The following is a 27,352-nucleotide window of genomic DNA, read 5'->3' on the forward strand; positions in this document are numbered from 1 at the left end:
GATATGTATGGCTGATAAAGTATGTTTATTAACTGAAGTGTCACTAGTTCAGGAGATAAATGCACATTAATGTTTATCACTCTCTGTATGCTATCAAAGATTATGTAAAAAATGAAATGTGCTTTAGTATTTCATCTGCTGTGACCTGAATAAAAAGTGTTGTGTAAAAAAAATTCACAAGCAAAACTGCTGAAGTAGAATTGAAAGTGTTGCAGCAGTTTCGGGTACAATGTATGGCTAAAGGGGTGTTAGAATTATCCAAACCCCAACTGACTTCAGAAAATGCAACAATAAGGTAACATTTAACAAAAAAATCCCACTGCAAAGTAGTAAAAACTTCAAATAAGGCACCCAAACACTCTTAAAGCTACTTTTTAGGTGAAACCATACAGCATACATATGATTATGATGAAAGGATTACACTGTTGGAATAGTAAGTGGTCTTTAATTTTTAGAATCCATTATTTTCATCCTCTGTTTTCCCTTTCCTGATACCATTATGGCAGGCAGAATGGATACTGACCCTTTGAACTTATCACCTTCTGCATATAGATGCTTAGTACTTCTTATTAAAAAATCAGGATAAATTGTTAGCAGTATTATTAACTTTGGCAGAGACTCAACTAATTTTTTGTTGTGCCCCCTACAATAGATCAGAAAGAGAAAAAAAATAGTGTGGAATGAAAATGCACCTTGCAAGGAACTGGAAATACAGTGTGATGTGATACCTTATGATATGTTGAGACTCTCTGCAGTAGCCTAAGTCATGTGGTCAGATTACATTTTAAAAGCTAATATATGTGATTTTAAAGCAGGTCTCAGTGACAATTGGCCATTCAGTTATCCGATGTCCTATTAGCACACCCTTTTGGAAGAAGCTCTTAGGAAGTTCCAGGCATACAAAAAATTTAAATTCTGTCATGCTCTGCTGTTTGGAGGGAAAGGGGTAGCAGAAAAGATCACAGGACTGCCTTTCTAAACACGAATGTACTGTTTTTCTGTGTTGGAAACGAAGCGGGCAGCAGGCTCCACCTTTGCGTACAATCTTGATGTAGGCAGTCAGGAGGTGCATGTGTTTGTTGAAAGCAGCAGTCCTAGTCAGACACGTTCAAATAGTTGTACTGAGGTTACATGCCTGTGGCTGGGGGGGACATGCCATCACTAATCCGGCTCTTGGCTGGATTACCTTTGAAAAATAAGAAATGGATTTCTCTGCCATGTGTGAAAAGCTTTTGGCCGTCTTGAGTCCAGTTTAGCGTTGCAGCTGGTCTGGAGAGAAAGAGGGTAATGAAGCCTTTGCATCCTGACCAGCTTCCTGTAGGCTTGATGGGAGGGGAGAAAGCCCTTTCCTAGGAGCCGTCTGGAGGGACAAGGAGTCTGGAGCAGCCTCCCTGCGTGTTTCTGGGACACACTGGGGTACGTTTCTAAAGCCATATGCCAGGTTTTGGTCCCACTGGGTGCCATTGGGAATGACACACTGCACCTGAAAGCAAACCCACTATTCTTAGTCTTTCAGGCCAGTTCTGAGGCAAATCTGCTCTCTCCTTTCCACCCCCCCCAGTTTGCTGAAGCTGGTGGCACCATGCTGGTGTGAGTAAAATCAGAACCCAGCATACAAGCTACAAACCCAGGTGTTTTGCCAGAAGATTTTTCTTATTTTAGCCTTAATGGACATACACACGTCTATACATCTAAGACAGAATTAAGGAATCGGTGTTGTGATTTTCAGTGTGTGCTGGGGCAATGTCCTCTTGTGTGTCTGTTCTGTCGGCACAGGTTGTAACTGTGAGTGAATTAGAATAAATGAAAATTAAAGAAGTATGACAAAAATCTTTCTTCCTCATCGTATGAAGCTCTATTTTATTTCAGGAGTTTAATTTCAGCTGTCTCTATTCTCACCATCTCAGTTCTGTACACATACAGTTAATTTTTTTCTTTGTGTAATTTAGAACTGTTTCCAGCAGAAAGAAAAAAAAGTAAGTAAAAATACGGTCAAATGGATTTATCCAAACCCCACTATAAATTGAAACTCATCACTTATCCAAATCTGTCACTTCTTTCTTGGCATAAATTATGTATCCAGTAATTCACCGATTTTTAGTACTCCCATTTCTCCCAAGTTGTTGATGTCTCTCCAAAACTTTTGAAATCAGGGGCATAGCATTTCTTACTTTTCTCCAAATACTTCTTGTGTCTAGTTTCTGCTGGCACAGCTGAATGTGGTGCAGGCAAAGGGCTCCTCAGTAGCATTGATGGTGGTCCTGTCCCACTGATGGCCATGAAGGGAACAGCCCTTGAGGAATGCCGTAACCTGCAGTGGCCATGTCTAGCTGCCTTCCAGCTGTGTGTTTCCCCTGCCATATTTACCAGTACACTGAGAGACTATTTATTATCTTGGGTGTTAATAGTCCTTTAAAATTTTCCCTAGCTTTGTGCAGGAGATCTTTTTTCAACACTTCAGCATTTTGAGAAATATATTTTCAACATTTTCTACACTTCCTGAAAGGAAGACAATTGGAAAAGTTAAGGCTTTGTTAAAGAAATGCTTTGTTCAATCTACAATTCAAATATGTTTGTTTTCAAGATTTAAAAAATGAAGTCTAAAATTTAGATAAATTTTGGAGAGACATGGCCATTGAAATAGTGAAAGATGGACCCAAGATTTTTAATAGTTTTATTTCTTTATGTGGAAACAGTTTGGGAAATGAATGTGCGCTAATTGTATTGCATTTTTTTTTCCTTTGGAGGCTGACTGAAACAATTCTATCAAAAAACTTCCAAATCCACTTCTATATGAAAAATTCAGTGACTGATATCTATTGAATTGTTAACTCTTGAGCATTGAGGAGAGTTTGTGACTCAGAACTTCAGAAATTACCAGGCTGTCTTTAAAATCTGTACATTTTAACACAGCTGTTAAGTCCATGGAGTTTGTGTTGTTAAACTGTTTGTCTCCAGCTTTGAGATACGTAATTTTTTAGTATATTCTGAACATGGAGCTCACATAATACCATGAGCATGGGATCTGGTAATGCAGGAACGAACCACCAAATACTGAAACTTGCCAAAAAATTGTAAAAGCTAGCAGTCCTTGGATTGCATTTCATATGACATCACATTTAACAAATGATTTAATAACATGCAGCTTGTGATATATTAATTCTTTTAATGATTTTGAAAATATGAGGTTTTTTGTTACTTATGCTTTTATAGTGCTTAGAGGTGGTTGTCCTAAGCCAGGACACCAGGCCAGCCTCTGTAGAAGAGGAATGAAAAATGACCTCTGATCCAAAGAATTTAAAATCTATTCTTTGGTTTTTTAATGCTCTGGAGCCCAGGTTGTCTGCTTTCTGTGTAGACTCTGGTGTCTCACCGGTAAAGACTAGTGAATAGGTCATACAAAGCACATATCTAGTGAATGTATCTTTTCAGATCACAGAAATTCTTACATAGGCTCATTCTTGTCATTTTATATTTTGTTTGAATTGTCTAATCTCTTATTTAAAAAAAAAGGGGGGGGGAGTTCATTATAGGCATTTGGTATTCAAAATTTGCAGTCAAGATAGTGATCATATAACAAAAGTTTTGAGTCTAATGGAGTGAGATAGTCTATAACTTTTTCTAAAATTGTTGAATCATGTTTATCTGATTCTTTGCTTTATAAACTACCATTTGGGCCATGGGTCACAAGCTTGAACTATAACAAATATAAAGCAAAAAGCTGATTTACTGGCTAGATACAGAATATGAACCATCATCTTCTTTTTAGTAGTTGCTCATAACAGACACATGCAGAATTAAGTAAGAATGAAACAGGCTGCATGTAGAGTGAACATTTCCCAGGTATACTCTGCTAGTTCTGCTCTCCATAGCCTTGGTTTTATTTGTAGCCTTGGGTAAGAATTCCAGCAGTGCTGTTTTTTTTTTAATCTGTAAATACAAAAATTACTCTCAAATGCATGAAGCAGGTCATGTAAAATCTAGGTATAAAATACTTCAGAAATAGAACTTTTACTGCAGATAGGTAAGGTAGGGTGATATTTAATGTTGTCTTTTTTCAGCAATACAATTTACTCTTGAAGATGCATGTTTTCTGAAATACTAATGATTTACTTTATTTATTCATAACTTGCAAGTTTGGCTGCCTGTGATTAAGCTGAGTGTTTCCTAGAGGATTTATAAGGCATTTTCTAAGTCCTCGTCAAACATTTTCTATTGGCTTTTGGCTATAGATATCCAGTAAATCATAGAGGAACTATGAGAAAGTATATCTGGCACAGGATTCCTTGGTGTGTACTGAAAATTATTTTCAAAAACTTCTACAGGAGGAGAAAGAGGGCAGTCTGCACAAAGCAAAGCATTCATTTGAAAGTATGTATATACTCCCAAGCCAAACTGAGGCTTTTGTGGCATTATCCCCCCCTCCCATGTAATTTGTTTTGGAAAGAGTAATTAGATTAACAAGTTTTTATTTTCTCCAGATTGGAAGTAGCATCCATATTTTGTCTTTGTACCAGGTAATGTGGTGATAAGCATTGTGATGTTATTATTGATGTAAAATTGCCATCTGGAGACTTGAGAAACATTTTTTTTTTTTTTTTTTTTAAATCCAAAAAGTAAAAGGAAATATTGGTAATGACAGTCATTGGGATTTGTGATTAAAGAGTACTCAAAGACACAACCAACCTAAATATGTTTTTTGCTATGATTTTGACCCTTAAGGGACAATCATGAGTAATCTGGAACTGACTTGTAGAAATATCCTTGGTCAGGATATTTTTACTGGTTTTATACTGAAAACTTTTAAGCAGTGTTTAGAAATTCACCAACTATATGTATGTATATTTTGTCTTTTAGGGCATACAGGACGATTATTAAAATCTCTGTGTTTCACCAGTCTATCATTTCTGCTGCTGCACATCATCTTTCAGATTACCATAAACAGTCTTGAAGCTGGAAAAACTATTGAACCTGGTTTTAACTGTGAGTAAAATCTTTAAGTTTTTATTAGCATTTTAAGTGTCCAAATGCTTCAGTGGCTTGAAAGGTGAAGCATTGATGAGAAGGCACTTAGCATTGTGCTCCAGTGGGTTTGCAGCTTGCTTCTGTTTCCCAGCTTGTTGCTTTAAGAATTACTATTAGTTGGGCAAGACGACTAGATGGATTTAAGAAATGAAAAGTCTATTACCTATTTTGTTCCTATTGTTTAGCAATGATTATTGTATGTCTTCATCTTTTAGGCTTCCTCAAAATTCCCTCAGAACCTGAGGTGGCTACATGTTTGTGTTATTAGATCATAATTCAATGTATTAAGAATAAAATGAGATATAGTAACGAAAACCTCTCTACCCATGTGTTATGCCTCTGTCTGATGGAACTCTCTTAATTTGTTTGCTTAACTTTAAATCCTGACCCCAAGATTTACGTTTCTAAACAGTACTTGTCTCTTTCTTGCCTGTGTTGTATGGGAAGAAGGATTTTCGATTTTTATTTTTATGTAAACACTACTTAAAAATATATTGCATGACATTTTGTATCTTCCTCTCTCAGGAAATGTTCTTCAACAATTCAGAAGCAAATGGTTTTTATTGTGCAGAAGTTAATTAAAATATCTATCCAGTGATTTGGATATGTAACCTTCAGGTAGATGCTATTTGTACTTGTCTTGCAATGCTTACGTTTAACATTTAAACCTGTCAACTTACCTTTGATAAATGTCCATTTAATTTATCACAGAGTATGCTGCTGCCACTTGAGTAAATAGTTGTAGTACAATTCAACACAAGACACCTTATGTGTATTAAAGCATTTGACGTGAAGTAACAAAATCCTAAGGAAACCTGGAGTGAGCATTACCATTTCACCTTTAACTCAAACCATTTCTTAAAGTAAAAGGCATAATTGTGTTAATGAAATATCAGTTTTAACTGGAATGTCTTGGGCTTTGTTGGTTCAAATCAGACCTTCAGAGTCTAAATTTTCTTTTTGTCAAAGATGTATATTACTGATTGAGTGAGCTAGATTAGTTGTTTTCCTGTATCTGTTTAACATTCTTATGGCTAAAAATACAAGATTTTTACTTAGATTAGAGTAATTGTATCAGCTAGACACTGTTTGTGTGAGTAGAGAGTTCCTAACTGTCCAAGACAGATGCAACCACTGGCTTTTTCTTCCTCCTTTGGTGGGAACTGGGGTCTACAGTGGGAACTGATTAACAGAATTACTTCATCCTGAAGAGTCCCCTTCTGAAGAAACAGAGAGAACATACCTTTTCTGTCTGTTTATTAACAGTTGCTGAGTGCAACAGCTTCTATTCTAGCTGCTGTTAATAATGGTTTCCTTACTTGGGGCCTCACAGGACAATGGGTATGGCTGTAGTAGTACATCAAATGTGCCTCAGCTTGCTCTCTGACACCAAGGCCAGTTGATGTGAGATGACCCACGTCCTCACCATTAAGCTGTCTTTGCCTTCTGGGCGCAGAGGGTGGGTTGAAGTTTCCTGTTGGAAATGGTATTCGTCCCACAGAAACTCCCAAACTGTGCCCGAGTTGTTTGGCAGAGAGGAAGTTGGCCAACCAAAGTTCCTCCAAGATTGTTTTAACTGTTTAGCAATATGAAGAATTCAGCTGTTGAATTTCGGTGCCTGAATATGTTTGCAGGGTAAACTGGCACCATTTAGTTTTCTGGTATAGCTATAGTTCATGAGCTTCAGGTGAAGCTAATGAAGAGAGGAATGTGATACTGGCATAAAGGATGCTGGACCCCCAGGGTGCTGAAGGAGAAGTAAAAGAAGGTATAAAGACCGTTGTGAATGAAGGGGACAGAAAAGGCCAAGGCCTTTGCTAGATCAGGCAGTAAGATCAATTATTGTCATTAAATGGCACCAGAGAGTACGTGGTACTGTGTAGGTGAGAAGGAGACAGAATTCCTGCTCCAGAAAGTACGTTGGTAGTACTTCTGCTTGTAATTATTTGGTGACACACCCCCACTGTATTTCCTGTTCCCCAGCTATATGAATAATGCTTTGCAAAACTGACTACAGCGGTGTGCTAAGCCATAGCTGGAGAAATGACAGCACTGTGCCCGTAGCGTCTGCACAGTGTCATGATCTCTGCATTTTAGAGTTAGGTGTTAATGTTTATTCAACTCTTTTCACTCAATAAGAAGTACAGAAGTGTAGACTGGAAGACTGGAGTTTTCTGTTTCCCTGTCCAGACCCGGATCAACTATTAATAATGCATTTTCTTGCAGCTGTTTGTCTTATTCTTAAGCCCTATGTGCCCCACTGGAAATATTCTACAGTCTTTTCTGATGCTTATCATTAGGAAGTTTTTCTCCCATTAGTCAAAATAGCCTGTGTTCCTCCTTCAGTCTTATCCAGAAATGGAGAAAAACTTTCCATTAATCTTTATGGTTACCTATTATGTGTTTGAAAGTTGCAGCCATGTCTGTCATATGTACTCTTTCCTCTCTTTCTCTCCTCTTTAACTTCAGTCCCTCCATACTTTCTTCATGCATCATGTTTTCCAGAAAGGAGATTAGTGTTACCGTTGTTAGTCTATTTCTGTTTTCTTCAAGTGCTCCAGATATTTCTTGAAGTGCAGTCCTCAAAGCTAGGCAGTATTTCAGCTGAGAATTTACTAGCACATACTGAAGTATAACCATTACCCAAGTGTCTGCAAGTGGCACTCCCTGTTCATGTATTACTATATGGTACTCTTTGCAACAGTAGCATTGTCTCACACTTTATTTGTGATTCATTGTAACCCACAAATCCTTTTCTGCAGAATAGACCATTTTTTAAATCCCGTATTTATGTAGCTGAGTATTCTTACAGTATATTGGAAATTTATGTTTGCCCTTTTTCTTCCAAAATGGTTTTATTTGTCAAGACTGTTCTGAATTCTGCCTCCCAATTTGCTTGTGGCACCTCTTACAGGGCCATCTGCAAATACGACCTTTAAGGGGTTTTGGATATACTAAAATGTTTGATTTTCCCTTTAAATTTAAACTTTGTTTTGATTTTGCTGGAATTGTAATATCTCCCTGAGTTTAAATAAATTAAACCATAGAGTTCTGAAGGAGCTAGCAGATGTTATGGCAGGACCCCTGTTTATCATCTACTCTTGGATCTTGGGAGTGTGGGGAGGTCCCTGCTGACTGGAAGCTGGCCAGTTTTATTCCAATTTACAAGAAGGGTGTGAGGGAAGCCCCAGGGAACTACAGACCTGTTAGTCTAACCTCAGTTCCTGTAAAAAATTGTGGGGAAGATTGTACTGGGCACTGTTGAAAGGCATTTATAGAATAATGTAATCATCAGGCACAGTCAACATGGGTTCACAAAGGGAAAGCCGTGTTTAACTAATTTGATACCCTTCTATGATAAGGTCGCCTGCCTAGTGGATGAAAGGGAGGAGGTGGATGTAGTTTTTCTGGATGTTAGTAAAGCTTTTGATAACTGTCCATCACAGCATCCTTCTGGACAAGTTGTCCAACTGTGGGATGAGTGGGTTTACGGTGCGCTGGGTGAAGAGCTGGCTGAAGGGCAGAGCTCAAAGGGTTGTTTGTAGTGAATGGGGCTGCATCTGGCTGGTGACCGGTCACCAGCAGCGCTCCTCAGGGCTCAGTTCTAGGGCCAGTCTTGTTCAGTATATTTATCAACAATCTGGATGCAGGAGTTGAATGGACCGTTAGCAAGTTTGCTGGTGATACCAAACTGGGAGGTGCTGTTGACTCTCTTGAGGGACAAGGTGCCTTGCAGAGGGATCTAGGTAGATTGGAGCATTGGGCAGTGATTAATGGGATGAAATTTAACAAGTGGAAATGCTGGATTTTGCATCTAGGATGGATTAATGGCAGGCACAAGTATAAACTGGGGGAGCAGTGGCTGGAGAACAGCCCTGCAGAAAGGGATCTGGGGGCGCTGGTCGGGAGCAGTGAGCCCTGATAGCCAAGAGGGCAAACCGCACCCTGGGGTGCATCAAACACAGCATGACCAGCCGGTCAAAAGAGGGGATCATCCCGCTGTATTCAGCATTGGTGCGGCCTCATCTTGAGCACTGTGTGCAGTGCTGGGCCCCACCATTTAAGAAGGATGTGAAGGTCCTTGAGCGCATCCAGAGGAGGACAACTAAGCCGGTGAGCGGGCTGGAAGGCATGTCCTCTGAGGAGCGGCTGAGGACTTTGGGCTCGTCTCATCTGGAGAGAAGGAGGCTGAGGGGAGACCTCATTGCTCTCTGCAGCTTCCTGAGGAGGGGACGTGGGGAGGGAGGTGCTGAGCTCTTGTCCCTGGGATCCAGGGACAGGATGCGTGGGAATGGTTCAGTGCTGCAGCAGGAGAGGTTCAGATTGGATGTCTGAAGCATTTCTTTACCGAGAGGGTGGTCAAACCCTGGAACGGGCTTCCTAGAGAGGTGGTTGATGCCCCAAGCCTGTCAGTGTTTAAGAGGCATTTGGACAATGCCCTTAGCAACATGCTTTAACTTTTGGTCAGCCCTGAAGTGGTCAGGCCCTTGGACTAGATGATTGATGTAGGTCCCTTCCAACTGAAATGGTCTGGTCTGGTCTATTCTATTCTATATATTGCTCTCATGTATATGAGGTAAGAGTAAGTACTGTAAATGTGCACTTTTGATGCACTACTTTCTAGGCTGAGTAAAAAGACAATATGAGGAGGAAAGGAAAAAAGTGTAATAGCAGAAAGGAGAAAAAACCTTGCAATTATTTTGGTTTATGTTCAATTGCTTATTTTTTGCTATGATAAAGCATGTGAAGTTTTTGTGCGTTCCTGCAGTTATTGTTCCCTCTCTTGCTTTCATCCTGCAGGGAAATTAAAGCTGATTCTACAACTCCATAATTTTCACCTCAGGAATGAATGAATAAATGTTTCAACTTAATTCTGTATTTTTTGGAATTTGTTGCCTTTGTGTAGTTAATAATCTAACTCCTCACAGTTTCAGAAGTGGGTGAGAAGGGGATGTACCTTTGTCTTCAAATTCTGTAGGTTAGTTTGTCTCAGTATGTTCAAATGCCAACTTTTGAATCAAAAGATCATTTTCTGGTTTTAGTTTTTCTTTTCACACTGCTGTATTAAAGCTTCTGAAAATATTTTCATTTTGGTAATAGAAACACTTGAAAAATGTTTGAATTAGAGGTGTGATACAGACTATCACCTCTTAAACCTTATACAGTTATAGTTTCATTTTGGAAATGAAGAACAACCATCCCTTTATCTTTTACATCTAGAAGCAGTTTAATTTGGGCCATCTGCAAGAGCAAAGCAGACATGTAGAATTTCAGGCTCATTTTAAAATATTCTGCTCTTATCCTGAACTTATGTTATTCAAAATCAGCTGGTAGATAGTGTTTAGGATAAGTAAGTCCTGGAATGTTTAACTTCTTCAGTTATTTTTTTTCATCCCCTTCCTCTTTTAGAGCTCATATACCTTCTCTTTCAGGATGGCTACAAAATGCTACAGCATTCTTGAAGTTATATAGGAGATGTATGTTGGTGGGTTGATAGAGGTGTTTAAAAATGTTTAGCCAACAGAGGGTTCGTGTTTCTTCAGACCCTTTTGAGTATTGCCTAGCATTAATAAAATTTTGTTGTTAGAACTCCTTATTTAGCTTAATGAAAGCTTTCTGGTTAGCCACAGCTGCATTGTATGGAACTAACATTGAACACCTCCCAGATTGTTTCTTTTTTAAATCAGAGTTCATATAGGAGAGGAAAAGAATAAATACAGAAAGGGTGAGCTGGGCTAATCTTCTTAAGCCATCAAGAGCTAGGCAATCAGTCTTGTTTCACTGATGGTATCTCCATATAACACAGAATCTGATTTTGAGATGTAGTAGTATTCATGCAGTAATACAATTCCATTATTAAATTTGTACTTCTGATGGAATAAAATTCTGATTATCAGATTAGGTAACATCTTTTGAGTATAGAATCTGTGAGATGGGCAATTGAAAATTAGATCACAAGGTAATATAGAGTCTCATTCTTCAGTATGCACACTATAGTTCTTTCCTAGGACTAATTGTAAACATCTTAAAAATGGCATTTCCCCCAGCAGGAATGTTTTCCACAATGTTCATTTTAAACTTTACTTCTGATAAATTAATGCAATTATTCCTCATCATACTACTCCTCTGTAAGTGTATCCTCTTCTTGGTTTTAGTCAGTCTGTAAAAATTCCGTTTTCTCTTAGTTGTAGTGGTGTATATCCATTTTTTATTTTGTGCTGACTACCATCTCTTGGTCTTGAATTCTGCAAATGGATCTGCTGAAATGCTTATTCTTTCAGAACAGTATTTTAGTCCATGAGAAATGCAACTAAGAATAGTTCAACTATTTGCTAACTGAGTTTGTATTCAATGTTTGTTAGAATACCGAAAGAGGAATTTAAGGTATTTCTGGATATTTGTCTTATACACCAGATAATAGTACTGATGGAGCTGAAATAGATACCTTGAAATCCTTCTAAAGACTGTCTATGAATCTCTGCATTTGTTTACTGTGTATAGTTTGGGTGCTTTATTTACAAAATGGTTACGTGAAGAAAAAGGGAGAATAGGCTTAAAGCACCAAGTTGCCTAGATAGCTTCTCTGTTACATCATGGGAACTAAATTCAGATACTTCTCTGTCCCCAGTATGCCATGGTGAATGTCAAACAAATGCATGCCACCATTGTGGAATCATAATAACTTTCTGCTTTAGATAAATCTTGAAATTATTTCTTGGCTAAAAGATCATCCTGTGTTTGCATTGCTACCAGTGTGTCCCTGAGGTTTTGGGTTATATTAGGAAGCAGCAATACCCAGTACAAATAGATTAGATTTCACCATTTATTGAAAGCTCAGACTCAGGACTGCAGCTGATCTTTCATAGGAATTAATAATTACTTTTTCTGATATACCTGGTGAGATTTCATGTCTTTTATACCCTCCTGAGTATGCTTTTAAGGTTGTGCTGGTTTTGAAAAGTACTGCATCTGTAAAGGCTACTGTGTTTCTAGTTACATTTATTAACCCATCGGAAATAAAGATGCTGGTTTTACTTACAGAGGGGCAAAAGATTAAGAGATTTCATACAGAGTTTCATATTTCTGTTTCAAAGGTGGGTGGCACATGCATGCAGGTCTTTCAAATACCATGACTTACTGGCCCAACTCCTGCCTGGATCTGAGCATGTCTTATAGGCTCGTCAGCTCTTTGGACACAACATTTCACAAGAGGCTGCCATGAAAACAAATATTTTCAAAGTATTGAAAATTTGAAATACTATTTCATGAAACAAATATTTTGATAATTTCCTGACCATGAATTGTCTTGATAATTTTGACAATTTTAATTGCAAGAATGTTACTTCATATGAAATGAAATTAACCCAAATGGCACTAAGAAAACTAATAAGTTTATATAAGAAGATTCTGTTTCTGAGCAGAAGTCATAGCAAAGTAAACAATTCATTTTAATACTGAAAAAGTCACTGTGTCCTCTGGAATGGTTTTACTTACCAAATCAAAGGTAATAGTTACCCACATTAAACAGTGCTCAAGCACTTGCATCCCAGACAAACCAGCTCATTCTTCCCTATCAAACACATCCATTTTTCACTGACCAGGCAGACGCTCAAGGTGCCTTCCAAACAACTGGTTTAGTGCCAAAGTTGTGAGATCTTCAGTCACCTTCATCATATGTGTAACATACTCTTCCTTTTTTGTTGAATGACGTCTTTGTTTCAACTTTCAGGGGTCTACCTCAAACCTGAGCCCTTCTTTTGACCTCATTTTCTCACATTTCTTTATTCTGTGTAGAGACTGAATTGTTTCATCTCCTTAGCAATTGCCTTGGGCTGTTGTAGTTGAAACTAAAATAGATGTCATCTGTAAGCTTATCTCCGTTTGAAAATGTGTGTTTAAAAGCAAACCTTTATTCCATTAAGAGTAGACATTATCTTGCAGAACATCTGCATTTTCATCATATTTTTGTGTGTCATCTCAAAGATTATAATCTTGGCCTAAGTCTGAGTGAAAAAAAATGCCTTTAAATGTTTCAGAAACAGTTCATTCTATTATGCTTGTGTGGTGTCTGTACGAGCGGCAAGAGGACAAAGTTTGGAAATTAATGCATGTTTCAAGAACAATGGTGGAATACCCAGTTTAGCAAAGTTTTTGTAGGATGAAACAACCAGCTGTAGTACTGCAGAAGAGTCAGAATAACCTTTTGATGAGGGGATATATGTGTTGAACTCGACATTGTCTAAGCCTGTGATGTCTACTTGTCCTGGTTTCAGCTGGGATAGAGTTAATTGATTACCTAGTAGCTGGTATGGTACAGTGCTATGTTTTGAGTTCAGTATTCGAAGAATGTTGATAACACTGATGTTTTCAGTTGTTGCTCAGTAGTGTTTAGACTAAAGTCAAGGATTTTTCAGCTTCTCATGCCCAGCCAGCGAGAAAGCTGGAGGGGCACAAGAAGTTGGCACAGGACACAGCCAGGGCACCTGACCCAAACTGGCCAAAGGGGTATTCCATACCATGGGACGTCCCATCTAGTGTACAAACTGGGAGGAGTGGGGGCAGGTGGATCATTGCTCGGGGACTAACTGGGTGTTGGTCGGCGGGTGGTGAGCAATTGCACTGCGCATCATTTGTACATGCCAATCCTTTTATTATTGCTGTTGTCATTTTATTAGTGTTATCATTATCATTGTTAGTTTCTTCTTTTCTGTTCTATTAAACCGTTATAATCTCAACCCACGAGTTTTACTTCTTTTCCCGATTTTCTCCCCAATCCCACTGGGTGGGGGGTTGGTGAGTGAGCGGCTGTGTGGTGCTTAGTTGCTGGCTGGGGTTAAACCACAACACTACTACAGCAAATACAGTAGAAATTTACAGTGTTAGATGTTTAACTAGACCAGTTCCAACGTAGTGAGTGGTGGTTCAGTGGGGAAAAAAAATTATACGCCAATATTTTAATAGAAGAGATTGTACAGATTCTGCGTGCTCTCTGGCAGCCATACAAGACTGACAATGCTAAATCCCGTAATATAAAAATCTAGTTTTAATGGAATTCAGATACCTACATATTTTTGAAGTTCTGAGCTACAGTCTTTATTGATTATTAAATCAGTACAGACAGCTAGCTACCTGGAAAGACTTTTTATTCATTTTTTTATGAGAGATCAGTTATTTCATGTGTTTTGGCTTTGTGGTATGTCCTCACCAAGCTATCTGAAGCTTTGTTGCTTGTATTATTAGCCAGATACTAAAGGCTGAGCATATGAGAAGCTGAAAATGTTTCCAGAATACAGGTTAATATAACTTTATAAAAATGAAAGGGAAATGTGAAAACTACTGTTCTTTATTCAAAGTCAAAATATGAATTTTGTCCTTCTTACCCCAAGCAGCAAGTCTCTTCGTGGTACTTCCACGGCCCCAGTGCCATGTGGACTGAAAAAAACCCTGCCTTGACTTCGCTTGTAAACTCCTCTGAGAAGGGGCTTTTCCTGTTCTGTGGTCTGCATGTACTCTATGGCCTGCAGCAGGAGTTGACTGTATGTCTTCAGGCTTACAGAGATACCACAGCTTAAAGAATAATGAGAATAGGATTTCTTCAGAGTTTCCCTCTTACCAGCGACTATCCTTGCAGAATAATGAGCTTAAAAGCAATGAACAACCATTTATCCAAATCTCCAATGAGGGAGAAAATTCTGCAGAGATAAGAACAAGTAGTGCACACATGGATTGCAGTAGAGCATTCATAGCTGAAACTCCTGTCGTACTGCTTTACGTGGCAAGTACTTCTGAAAACCTAACAAATGATGGAAAGGCATGAGACATGACTTTAAGAAAAAAAAAGTTAATGTAGTTCCTATCATTCTCTGGTTTCATAGTGTGCTGTTTCTTGCATAGGTGATAGGCAGTGTCTGAGTCATGAAATATGTAAAAAGGAATTTCTCTATGGAGTTCAAGGAGAACTTGGGACTGAAAAGAATGTTTAGCCATAAAAGCCGCTGTGACATCAGGTTGTGGTGGCACAAATATGGTCATTACACAAGGTCCTAGAAAGGCATGTGGTTGTACGTGACCATTTCTGACTGTCACTTCAATGTGTCCAAGAGTCAAGAATGTATAGCATGTGGAACACATGCTGTGATAAACTTTTAATCAGTCAAAGGTGTTAGCATGCTTTTTTTTGCCTCACCAGAAACTTGCAACAATAGGGTTTTTTGCACTTGAAAGTTAATTTTCCTTTAATTCAGTACACATTGAATGTCAACATTTCTTCAACACTTTTAGTGCAACTTTATGCAGCCAGGAAATTTATGACTGGGGAAATAGAAGCTTCTGGAATTGCTTCTTAGGCATGTATGATAAGTCCTGCTTAATTTCCTGCTGGGTATTACTGCCTAGCAGTTCAGAAGGTTGATGTTTGTTGTACTTACAGAGTCTTTATTTCTGGACTCACATGCTGCCATGTGAAAATTGAGCAATATTCTAAATATTCATTTTCAGCCCTGATATATAACACCTTCTGTATAATATGTATAATTACACTGTGATGATCTTAGCATACCGACTTGTGTTCCACCATTTCAGAGAACCTGACATAAGAGATGATCTTCTCACTGCCACTCACAGTTTGTGGTTTTGACAGTCAGATTTGCATTGGAGAGAAGAGCTGGGAAAACGCTGGGTGGCCCATGGGATGTACAGCTTCCTTCTGAAGCTGATGGACTTTGGAAGGTATTCTCAGATTGCACCCAAGGAAGCACCCAGTGTGCCTGCTGACGCTGTGATGCAGACTTGGGCAGTTTTCTATTTTGTGTCCCAGTTGTAGCTAGGATGAGTATACCCAACTGCGGGGTAGTAGAAAAAAAATGTGACCATCACTGTCACCTTGTTTTAGGGCTGCTGGTAGGAGAGAGAGAGAGTAGCCGTTGTCTGTCTCCCACTGCTCTCTTAAAGGAAAGAACAGAAGTAGCCAATGTGAGGAAGAAACCAAGGCCAGCTGTAAAGGAGAAGGCACTTGATAAAACTTGAATAGCAGAGAGGAGGGCAGAACGTGTGTGTGAAAGAAATGAAAGGAGAAGAAAGTAACTTTTTTATTGATTTATACCCTTAGTTAGCACTCTTAGTAAATTAAGTCGCAAACATACAAAGAGTAGCCTTCTGTATTTTGGAAGTAGCTGCTCCTTGGCTTGTACCCTAGTTATATGCTTAACCTTCCTATGAAAAGCTTATCAGACAGTATGCATTGCCAACTGCTTTCAAGACCCAAGTTACTAGAAAGCCTGTTTTCCATATTGTGAAAAGTTTTTGAAGACCAGCAAAGTCAGAAACAGGCTGCTCACACAGTTACAGTGAGAAAACTTGTCTACAGGGTTAGACCTTCACACCAACACCAGCCTTGCTGTTACTGTGGTTATCTTGGCACATTGGCAGTGTTTTGCTGTAGCAGTATGGGGTATATAAGGACCAACACCATGGTGCTTTAGCAGCCAGCATCTCTGGGCTGGTATAGAGCACCATGTTGAAATGTTCCCTTGTTGATCATTCAAATCACTGTAACATAAATATTTTACTGGGGAGTCTTACTGTAGAATTACTGTTCAGGAATAGGAAACTATATATTTGTGTGTTGGACACTGTTTAGACAAATGCTTTCCACTGAGAATAAATATTTCACTTTTATTTCTGAGGATTTGTTGTTTCTGTTTGGCTGTTTACATCTTTCTGTATTGCTCTTCATCACGTAATCATTTTGAGTATTTCTAGAAAACCTGATTCGTTAGTGTGATACTGTGAGCCTTTGCATGTGCCTGTGCCCACGTTGTAAGTTTGAGGGGGTTTTGGTCCCTGAGTCTGAGCCCTTGGGCTTGAGCCTTCTGCACCTCTTCATGCTTTAAATCAGCAGCGTGACCTGGGTCTCAGCTGGGAAGCAAACAGCAAATTTGAGTTGAGATGATGACAGGTGCTCACCACAGCCACGCTACCATGGCTGGACCGCTAGCTGGCCATCTCGGCTGCAAGCACAGGTGAGGTGTTATGCCTGGGGGTGGCAGCTGTAAGGGGCCATCCCTGGCAGTGGAGCACCACGAGCGGGTGGGCTTTCCTTCCACTGTGGGCTGGAGGCTGCTCAGGACAAAAACTAGCTCTTGACTTGAGGTTAACCTTGAGTTGAAAGGACTGGGTTTACCGAGCTGTTCGTGGAATCTGTGATGTAAAACAATCACCCTGTGAAACAAAGCAAAAGGCGTTGCTCACATAAGTATGGCTTGGAGCCATCTGGAAAGAAATGTTTTCTTCACCGACTTGGACTTAAAATGCCTTGGTGGGCTCTGCTGCGTCAGTGTGTTAGAACATAGTCCTAAACCTGGGTCAAATAGAATGTAAGCTTGCACACTTCAGGTTTACTTCCAAATGGAAAATCTGTCTTAAAATTCCCTTCAGTTTCTGCCAGATATACAAGTCTGAATCAGTAACCACACAGGATGCAAGAAGGCGCTGTACCTTACACCTTTTGCGTAAACAATGTGCAGCACATCTGTCATGCTTGTGTTTAACACAGAGCAAAATAAATAAGAAAAATTCCTTAATAGTCGCAGAAGAAGAAAAAATACCCTTCACATCTTTGGAAAGGAAGAGAACTCATTAGATGAGTTTAGAAGAGTAGACTTGATATCCAAAATCTTAAACATCCCTCTTTTGTTTCATTACAACTCTAGCATTTTCCTGATACCTAGATCTGGAGCATTGCACCATTTCCATTCATATACACTGTGTTTACTGCCGAATTTTATCATACTGCATTCCTTTAGGGATTTGTTTAAAGCAATCAATAAACTGATTTTCAGAGATCTTATAGTCATCCTCTAGACTAACACCAGAAAGATTTCCAACAGCATCAGTGAAAGTTGTAGCAAATTAAAAATATTTCATGACAGAACTCTAATGCTATTTTTATGTGTCTAGAAATAAGGAGAGTAGAACACACTATCTTTCAAAGTCCAGTGACTAGAGAATGAATTTGATTTCCAGATATCATCAGTGATACCAAATGCCTATTTTAAAACCGAAAACAATTTTAACACTGTTTTTACACTGAAGTAGCGTGAAACACTGAACAGCATTTGTGATGCACTTCAGCCAGTGGCTGATAAGAGTTTTCTCAAACTTTTTGGGGTGTAGAAGAGTATATAGAAGTAGTTCCAGAAGGGAATCAGGAGTAATATAATTCAGAGTACATTAATTAATAAAAGCTCCTACTAGTATATTTATGTAATGCATATAGTCCTACATTTCAAAAGAAGACAGCCAGCCCCCAATACAAAGGACACAGTAATAAGAACTGGTAACATTTTATGCATTTTTGGTCATGCATCACCTTACCTACAAAGTCAAGAAATGTCATGTAGAAAATTCTTTTTCAGGGTCTTTTTGGCACACAAGTTTAGAATGTTGAAATGCAAAAGGATGATTTGTAACTCATCCTTTACAGCCAGCGGAGTTTGACCTGGTCATGAATTGTGTCCCTGCGGTTTGTTGGTGATGCCACAGATGGCTACATAGCAGGTTCCAGGAAATTCCTGCTTTTTCTAGACCCCACAGGTTTGTCTGTGAATAATGTAATGTTTCATGAGAGAACTCATGTTCTTACCTCCACCATGGAAATGTCAAAGGACTCAAATTACACCCAGAACAGGCTCCATTGTAGAGTCTAGCAACTTACCATCATTCTTAGAAACACAGTTCTTAGTTTAGGTGCTGAGGTGGTTTTTAATGGTCCTAAAAATCTTACATCCACCTGAAGGGTGTGGTGGTCTAGTGCTAATGAAACACAGCTGCAGTATAAAACTTGTGGAATGACAAAGATACTGGTGAAAGTCTTATAAGTATGGACTTTTTTTTGTTGGGTTTTTTTGTTGTTTTAATAGAAAGGAGATACAATTTTTTTTTGTGGCTAACTTTTTCCTGTATACATGCAGATGTGAGGTAGGGACTCTCCCAAACTGCAACTGATACACCAGACAAACATTGCAAGAGTGAAAAATAATTGGAGCTGATGTTGTTGTGCTGGCAACAGTTCTAACTTTGTAACACTTCTTGATCTCCCTGTTCTCATTATTTCATAGTTATCCTTTACCTTATTCTTGGCTAACTGTTGTTTTACGTTTGCTTAAGAATGAAGTACAAGACTGGCAGAAACACTGACAATCAATACTGTGCAAAGGGGCCAAGTGATGACTTTTAAACTGCTATCAGATTGTGTGCAATTTCTTTCTGTTTATGTAAACACACACGCACATTTTCATCTTCAGGGGCCTCGTTCATTACAGCAGGAGCTTTCTGTGATTATTAAATTTTAGTACTGCACAGCAACCTGTGCAATTTCAGGAATCAGGCTGATTGAATTACCCCATTAGGCATCCTTGCTAAACGGGGGGAGGACATTGCAGCACTGTTTTTGCAATAATAAAATTCCATGAAATTGTCCAAAGTTTAAAAAATTGGAAGTACCAGTGAGGAAGAAAGGTACTCTGTCGTGGACAATGGCATAGAAGCTCAACTTTTTTTTACTCCAAGTATGGGTGCTTCCAAAAATGTGCAGAGAGGTATAAAACAAGCAAGCTTACAGGGGGTGCAATACTTTGAGATCTAACAGAAAAAAGAAGTCAGTGTTTTTATTATCAAGATGGAAATAATTTTAGTATTGTTATCCACAGTGCATATATTTGTCACACAGTAAATCACTGTTTTCTGCAGAATGGAGATACTGAGCAGCAGCGACTTCTTGAACTTGTACTTCTCCTTGGTCGGATGCTCAGTAGCCATGAAATGTGCGGGAGGAGAGGATGCATGAAAGCAGGGGGGAAGTCAGCAGATATACATGCATATTGTCCACCAGTCTCTGGTTAAGCAGCTCAGAGTCCATGGTGGACTTGCTTTTTTGCAGTCCTTGCTACTACTCATGTAGCTGTTGCCTCAACAAGATTTGGGGGAGGGAATTGACATATAGGAATAATTTTTTGGTTACAACGCTGATTCAAATAAACCCTTCACTTTCCAGTCCTACCTCTAAGTGTCATTAAGAATTTTAGGCAGTTTGTAAATGAAAACTTTTGGGATTGGCTGAGATCAGATTTGTCTTGTTGGCATATAGGTGTGAGCCATGGTTCTGCCCAGCGTAGCAGTTCTACAGCCACGCAGGACTGGCCCTATCTTCTGCTACTGTACTCTCATCATATCATATTTTTATGAGGACTTTTAACCAAAATGAATTTCAGCTCATGAAACTGCATTTCCTTGAGAGTGAAAATAGCACCTTTTCATTACCATCCTGTTCTCTCAATAGCCCTTCCACAAATTAGATTACACAACACCTATGATACATGAATTTTTAAATTATTTTTATGACTTTTCATGTCCCCACTGAAACATTGTCAAAATTCTCTCATATATGATAAAAAAGAAAATCCTGAGCAGGGAAGTTCACAGAACATACATCCACCTAAAACAAAGCTGGAATGCTGATACAGTTCCATGGACATCTGGAAAAAGTCAAAGATGGTTTTCCACATCTATCCTATGTCATTCTGGATAACAATAAGAAAATGATACTGCATTTCCTCTTCAGAGCTCACAGTTTTTCCTGTCGCTTTGTTTTTTTAGCTATAGCAAAGAGTGAAAGGTTCTACAACAGCAGCTGTGGTAAATGACAAGAAATATTGCATTGAATTGGTGGGTCATGTATTTAGTCAAAAGGTAAAAATTAACATTTGTGTTTTGCTATGTAATTTTCTTGGAGAAGAGCAAAATATTTTACTTTTTAGGTAGTGGCAGCTCTTGATTTCAAAGACTTCTCAAAAGTAGGTTGAAGTATCAGTTTTGTTACTTTGGAAATATTGAACGTCAACAACATCATGAAATTCAGTTATTCCTTTTTACAAGAGTTTCATTTTTTTTGTACAATGATACAGTTATTGTAAACACTCTGAAGTGTTTATACTTTATTAGGATATTAATTTATGTAAAGGATATTTAATTTTAAATAGATTGTGATTGATGTGGCCTGAAAGTCATAAAAGCTTTCCTGCATATATCATTGCTGGTGCTACAGCTAAGCCATTGCATACACTGTGGTGATGTACCACTGGTACTGGTTTAGTGAGAGAGAACTGCCTACAGTTGGTAGCTCAGTGTTTCCTAAATGCACTAGATTTTTTTGCTCTGTAAAGCTTTGATGCATATAACAGCAGTTCTCTTTTACATGAGCAGGTAGAAGGTGCATTGTTAGGCTGTTTCACGGAGGTAGAATACAAGGTTTAGCTGGGTATCTGCCCATGTTGTGCAAGGAGTATTTAGCAAAAGCAGTCACAGAACCTTGCTTTCTGTTCTCAATTCAAAAAGATACGATATGTAGCTCTGAGAATGAGTAAAGGTTAAATATCAGACTTACATGACATTATGCTAGTTCTCCTAAGATTTGCTAATAGGGTCTTGATATTTTAGATATGAGAAAAACCCACCAGGTTATGGAAAATGAGAAAAATATTTCTTACTTGCTCTGCTTCCCTTCCCTCGCTGCCTTCTACATGTCACACAGTGACTGCATTCATCTCTGAAACCTTCACTGTCATGTTCTCTTCTCTGAGTTAGGACCACTGCCAAAGTGATCCCGTGTTTATAGAGGGTTTTTTTTGTTTATGTTACTGTTTGTGGTACAAATAGCTACTTTCACCTTGGATTTGTACCTTTTTTTGGTTGTGTTTAATTCTGAGGTAGTATCCTCTATATTTGGGTCAGTGCTCACAAATTTTGGCCTCTATAATTTTCTAATAATATTAATAAAATGGATCTCCCTAGCATATGGGATGCAGAAGACACTGCAAAGCAAGCTGTTATAAATCCCCAAAAGTTTTATGAGCTGAAAAAATTTGAGTTTGGAGAGGGGAATATAGACTTTTGCAATTTCCAAATGCTGATGCTAAATCCCTTCAGATGTAAATCAAACCCTTCAGGAGCACTCTGCTCTTTAGATACTTTACCCTAACATGTTTTTGTTCATTATTCCTTCCACAGTTGGAGGTTGTATATGAAAGCTGTTAAAATGAAATAAATAATGTATTCCTGTGAAGATGATTAGTATATTTTGGAACTCAGAAATGGTAGAAAAGTTGGGTGATATTTCAGCATAAATAACAATGTGAGTGGCTTTTTTTGTTTTGAAATTCTTAGTCCAGGATGTGGATAGTTAGGTCATAACCTCTCTGGATATTTCCCAGTGTTTGGCTAGGCTTTGAATGATGATCTCTGTTACTGGAAATCTTGTGCCTCTTTATGTAGAGTCAAGTCAAATAATAGGGGCTTTGAAATGAACAGTGTTCACATATGTTTTCATACGTTCAGATCCATTTCACCAAGACATTTGTTTTAATTGGTGTGACAATATCTCACTTGATGCTTCTGTTTTAAACTTCATTAAATCTGTTGCACACTAAAAGTACCTTATGTTAGAAGCATTTGTGTGGCTCCATCTGCACCCTGTGCTATTTTGGGAGACCTCTGTGACTGGACTGTCTCTGCTGTTGCTCTGTCTTGGGAATTAGATGTCGCTTTCCTGTTTAAACATTGGCATTCAGTCAAGATATACCCATTTGTAGTTCTTGTTCTTGGAGTTTGCGACAATTCAATTTCCTTGCCACCAGGCCTTTATTGATATCTGCAGAAATTGTATGGAAGTCCTAAATCATTGCATCCTCTGTGGAAAGGCAAAGATGAAGATGAAATTTCTCATCAAGTTAATTTTTTAAGCCATTATTAGAGGGTTTCTTTTAACAGAGTGACAGTTAATTAAGATTGTGTTCAACATATATCAAAAGCAAAGGTCTGAGATCCTCTTATACAAAGGGCATAAACAAGGACCAGGATGAGGTGTGGTCCCTGGTCTTATGTCATTACCCCAGCTCATAATAAGTTAGGCTGGATTTTGTCAGCAAATACCATCACGGCTGTGCAGATACCTCCAGCTGACGGAAGAACACATTTAATTCAGGATTGGTGTGCTTTGACCATGGAGAGTTAATACTCCTTGGTGCATGAAAGATTGACCAGTTGCTGAGAGACAAAGAAGATTTTCAAGTTTCCCTGCATAGATCGCTTTTTCATATTGAGGTCCACCAACCACCTAGCCTTGAGCATACCTTGCCTGCCAGCCCCTGGGAGGAAACTTTTCTGCATGTGAGTATTTATTTCTTACTATAACAACATTAGTGAGCCAATGTTCTACTTTCTAACCTGTTTGTTTACCCTGATGCTTCTATTGGTACCTGCAGGAGCAGATTTCATGAAGCTATCTCAGGGGTATTCCTGCAGACCTCCCCTTCAATTTATCATGTTCTGCTTCTCTCTGTTGCTCAGGGTTTTTTTCCTAGTAGGAAGTATGCTATGTCATCAGTGCAAAAAACTTCCCTCCAAAAGACTTACTGTGATACATAAAAAAATCAAGCAGTAAGGTACCAATAATGTAAACATTTAATGTGCTGAATAATCATTAGAGAATTTCACCTGAAATGTGTCTCTATCTGCAGAGGTGCTCAGCTATGGATCTAATATGCTGCTGACAGAGATGCTGATTGTTCTTAAACAGGAGCTTCATCTTTCTACTTGCGCAAGGCATCCAGTGAGATCCTCATGTTGAAGAGCATCAGTGGGGAGCTCCCACTGGCTTTCTTTTCTGTCTCCTTTCTTCAAGGTTCACCTGCTGATGGCTGCCAGTATGCCAGGAACCACAGTTGTTTCCATGAGATGCAGTTCCCTGTGCATCAGACACAGTAAAGGTTTTTCCAGGGCAGTTTCCAGTCCCTCAGTCAGGCAGCTAATTGCCTTTCTCAGTTTATTTGGCTTTTTTTCGGGTTTAAACCCTGATACAGGATTGTTTTCTGCATTCATATTCATTCACTGTAGGGCAGTGTCGTGACAAGCGTAACAGGATGCACAGCGTACAGCAGGGTCCCAATTGCCCTGCAGCCTGAATCCACAGAAACCAGGCTATGGTTTCCTTTTGTATCTAAAATCAGTTCCTTTTGTGTAACAGTGTACCATTATTACTTCTTGTCTTCTAATGTAATTTTCTTAATTGGCTAATTGCTTTTCCATATGCCAAGCATAAGTCAGCCTCCATGGAAATGTCATTCATTAGCTGCATCTATGTTCCCTTAGTCCAACATACCTTTACATGCTATATTTGGATTTCTTCTGCAGTGCATTTCCTCTTGCAGTACTACGTATATCTGGTGTAGACCCTCCCTAGTCCTTTGGCTGCAGACATCTGGCTTGTTACAATAATTGGACACCTTCTTTTTCAGTCGTTCTGAACTCTCTTTTTGCTTACACTTCTAAGTATGCTTCCTGGTCCCTGCTTCCTGAGATCAGCAAGAGGTGTCTCAACATTAACACTTCTTGCAGAAGTGTAAATGCCATTGCTAACTGGTTTGTCACGTAAGCATTTGACCTGAGTATTTTTGTGGCCCCTCTCTGTTGACACTGAAAAAATGTCTTGAAAATAAAATAAAAAGCTCTTTTGGTAGTAATTTGGGTCTCATAATCCTGATACCACTGCTTGGCAAATCCACTTTTTCAGGCATGCATGCTAGCAGCTCGCTCCAAAAGCTCTCAGGATATTTCCAACAGCCAGGACCTCCGGTATGTATTAGGCATGCACAGAGGTTCCACCTGTCAGGTTTGAGGCACTTAGAAACAGCGGCAAAACAACTTCTCTTCAGTGACTTCCAGCACTAATGGTGAAAATAGGATGGAGAGAGGGAGAGATGTGATATACACTAAATCAAGAAGTCATTCTGTGTTAATTTTCTTACTTTCTGTGGGATTTGTATGCAAGCAGAGGAGATCTTCCAGGACACAGCCATCATCCAGAGACATTCTGTTAGGCCAATTTCAAAGGGGAAAGAACAAGGGAGAGTATTTGAGAAAAGTATGGATTTGTTGGGCCTGATACAAGAGGAAACGGACAGTGTCTCTGTCACTTGTGAGCTACCTAAAGAGAAACTTCCAGCCGTCTGAGAAGAGATGAGAAGCTACAGAAGCAAGTAACTGAACATTGTGATTCAGTATTGCGCCCTAGCTCAATACAGCTTAGAGCATCCTTTTCTCTCAGCCTTTCCTAATACACTGAATCTTAATAATTCCCTCTGCTTTTGTGTCCTGTCTGGATTGTAGATGTTTCAAGGCAAGCACTGTCTGTGCACTTCTGTGTTTTTATAGCCCCCAACTCAGCTGGATTGCACTGTTGCCTGGCCCTTAGACAGTGCTGATGCCAGCAAATCCACCAGAGAGGATACTTTCCTTGAATGTAGAAAGACAAGTCATCTAGACCCCTGGTGAGCTTGTTCATAAATCAAAGTGCAGAATTTGTTTCTTGGTTTCCATTTGACATGTGTGTTGGAAACACGTTAAAATTACTCTTTATTATCCTTTTTATACTTTTAATTCTTCACTGTTTCCTGTGAAATTCAGTATTTGTGTCAGTTGTAATGCATACTTTTCAGCATGTAATGTAATAGAAAGTTACGTTCCCCTCTCAAAGCTAAGAGCTAATTCTGCCCACAGCACCCACATCACTCCATGAAAACTGCTGAAGAACAGCTGTGTGAGAGAGAAAGCCCTGAATTATTTAACAGGTTTTTAAAAAAAAATCTCTGGTGTCAGTCCTCCTTTTCACTGCCAACAGTGAGTTAGTAGGAGGTAGGGGTGTGTAGCATCTCTCAGGGTCCATAGTTCATGTATGAAAACCTGTCAACCAAAAACCCCTCATTGGTGCCTGTTCTTCTATCTCTTTTCAGGTAAGTTTGGAGTACTAGCTCTTATTTTTGACACAGTGTGCGTATTTGCTCACTGCAGTGTAGAAAAGAAGCTGTTAGTTATTTCTGTTAGAGGTTTGACCCCCTCGGCTGAATCGCTTGAGCTGGCTAGTTGCATTTGTTCTCGTTTTGCAGTTTGCACCCTGACCCTTGAACTTCTCATGAACATGGGCCAGCTGTTGCACCTGTACAAATCCCGCTGGGCGCTCTGCTCTCAGGGTTGGTGCCGTGACGCAGGGAAGCTGTATTCAGCAGGGTCACATTAGCATTAGGAGTTAAGATATGATTTGTCCCACCGGTTTTGGCATGACTCACGTTGAGTAGATAATTAGAACCTCATGTCAAACTTTCGCTATTCACGCTCTAAAATGGAGCAGTAATTTGTTTTATATGTATTAAATATAATTGCTTACTGGGGTTGACAAATGTTTTACTAATTCAACAATTACTTTGTTATGAGGCACTAATAGGAAAAAATCTACTCAAAGTCTAAAATCTCTTTTGTGAATTAATCCTTAATTCTGTACATACTTTTGACGTGACCAATATTTACTTAAAGGTAGAACTTGCTTTAAAATCTCAGGTAACATGACTAATTCCATGTGAGAAAATAAGTCTGATTAATAATGAATAATGTGTAAGGTTGCTGCTTCTCCTTTATTTGTGCATAAGTAGTTTTGAAGCTCCTCTCCTCTCCTCTCCTCTCCTCTCCTCTCCTCTCCTCTCCTCTCCTCTCCTCTCCTCTCCTCTCCTCTCCTCTCCTCTCCTCTCCTCTCCTCTCCTCTCCTCTCCTCTCCTCTCCTCTCCTCTCCTCTCCTCTCCTCTCCTCTCCTCTCCTCTCCTCTCCTCTCCTCTCCTCTCCTCTCCTCTCCTCTCCTCTCCCCTCCCCTCCCCTCCCCTCCCCTCCCCTCCCCTCCCCTCCCCTCCCCTCCCCTCCCCTCCCCTCCTCTCTCCTTTCCTTTCCCCTCTTGAGACAGAAACAAAATTCGTGAGCAATTTGAATACAGCTTCTCTTCCAGAGCTGCAATGAATACTAGGTGGTGGGGCTAACTTAGTGCAGGGAGTTTGACCTAGTCGGCATCTTTGTCCTTGGAAAGAGGTGGAGAACAGGGATGTAGAAAATTAACAATTAACATCTAGCCTTAATGGTGTGAGGGATTGCCTTTGACACTTGTAGACTATTCTTGGGGTTCCTCCATGTTTTTCCTCTGAAAGGTTGGTCTTGCTTGCCTCCAGACATTTGGCTCTGGAGTTTTTGGCATGAAGAGTGCTTCAAGCCAGGGTCATGAAGAGTCCAAGTTTTCCCTCCTACTGAGGGTATGGAGTATTAGGGTGGACTGAGCAGCACCGGAGGAGGAGGAGGAGTAGAAGGAAGAGGAGTGCAGTTGACTCTTCTGTGGGTTGAAGAGGTGGCCACTAACATTTCATTATTTTTCTGTAAAGGGCAGGTAACAGCAGTAAGGACT

General features: G+C 39.4%; 1 protein-coding gene across 2 annotated transcripts in view; it reads left to right on the forward strand.

Moving 5' to 3' along the window:
* Positions 1–27,352, forward strand: part of PIEZO2 (piezo type mechanosensitive ion channel component 2) — a 312,188-nt gene that overhangs the window by 108,762 nt on the left and 176,074 nt on the right. For both annotated transcript variants that reach the window (XM_075022962.1, XM_075022964.1), the window contains exon 3: positions 4,858–4,983. In XM_075022962.1, the coding sequence (XP_074879063.1) occupies positions 4,858–4,983 (126 nt within the window). The remainder of the gene's footprint in view (positions 1–4,857; positions 4,984–27,352) is intronic.

The sequence above is a fragment of the Buteo buteo genome, chromosome 3 (genome assembly GCF_964188355.1).
Source record: "Buteo buteo chromosome 3, bButBut1.hap1.1, whole genome shotgun sequence".
Lineage (NCBI taxonomy): Eukaryota > Metazoa > Chordata > Aves > Accipitriformes > Accipitridae > Buteo > Buteo buteo.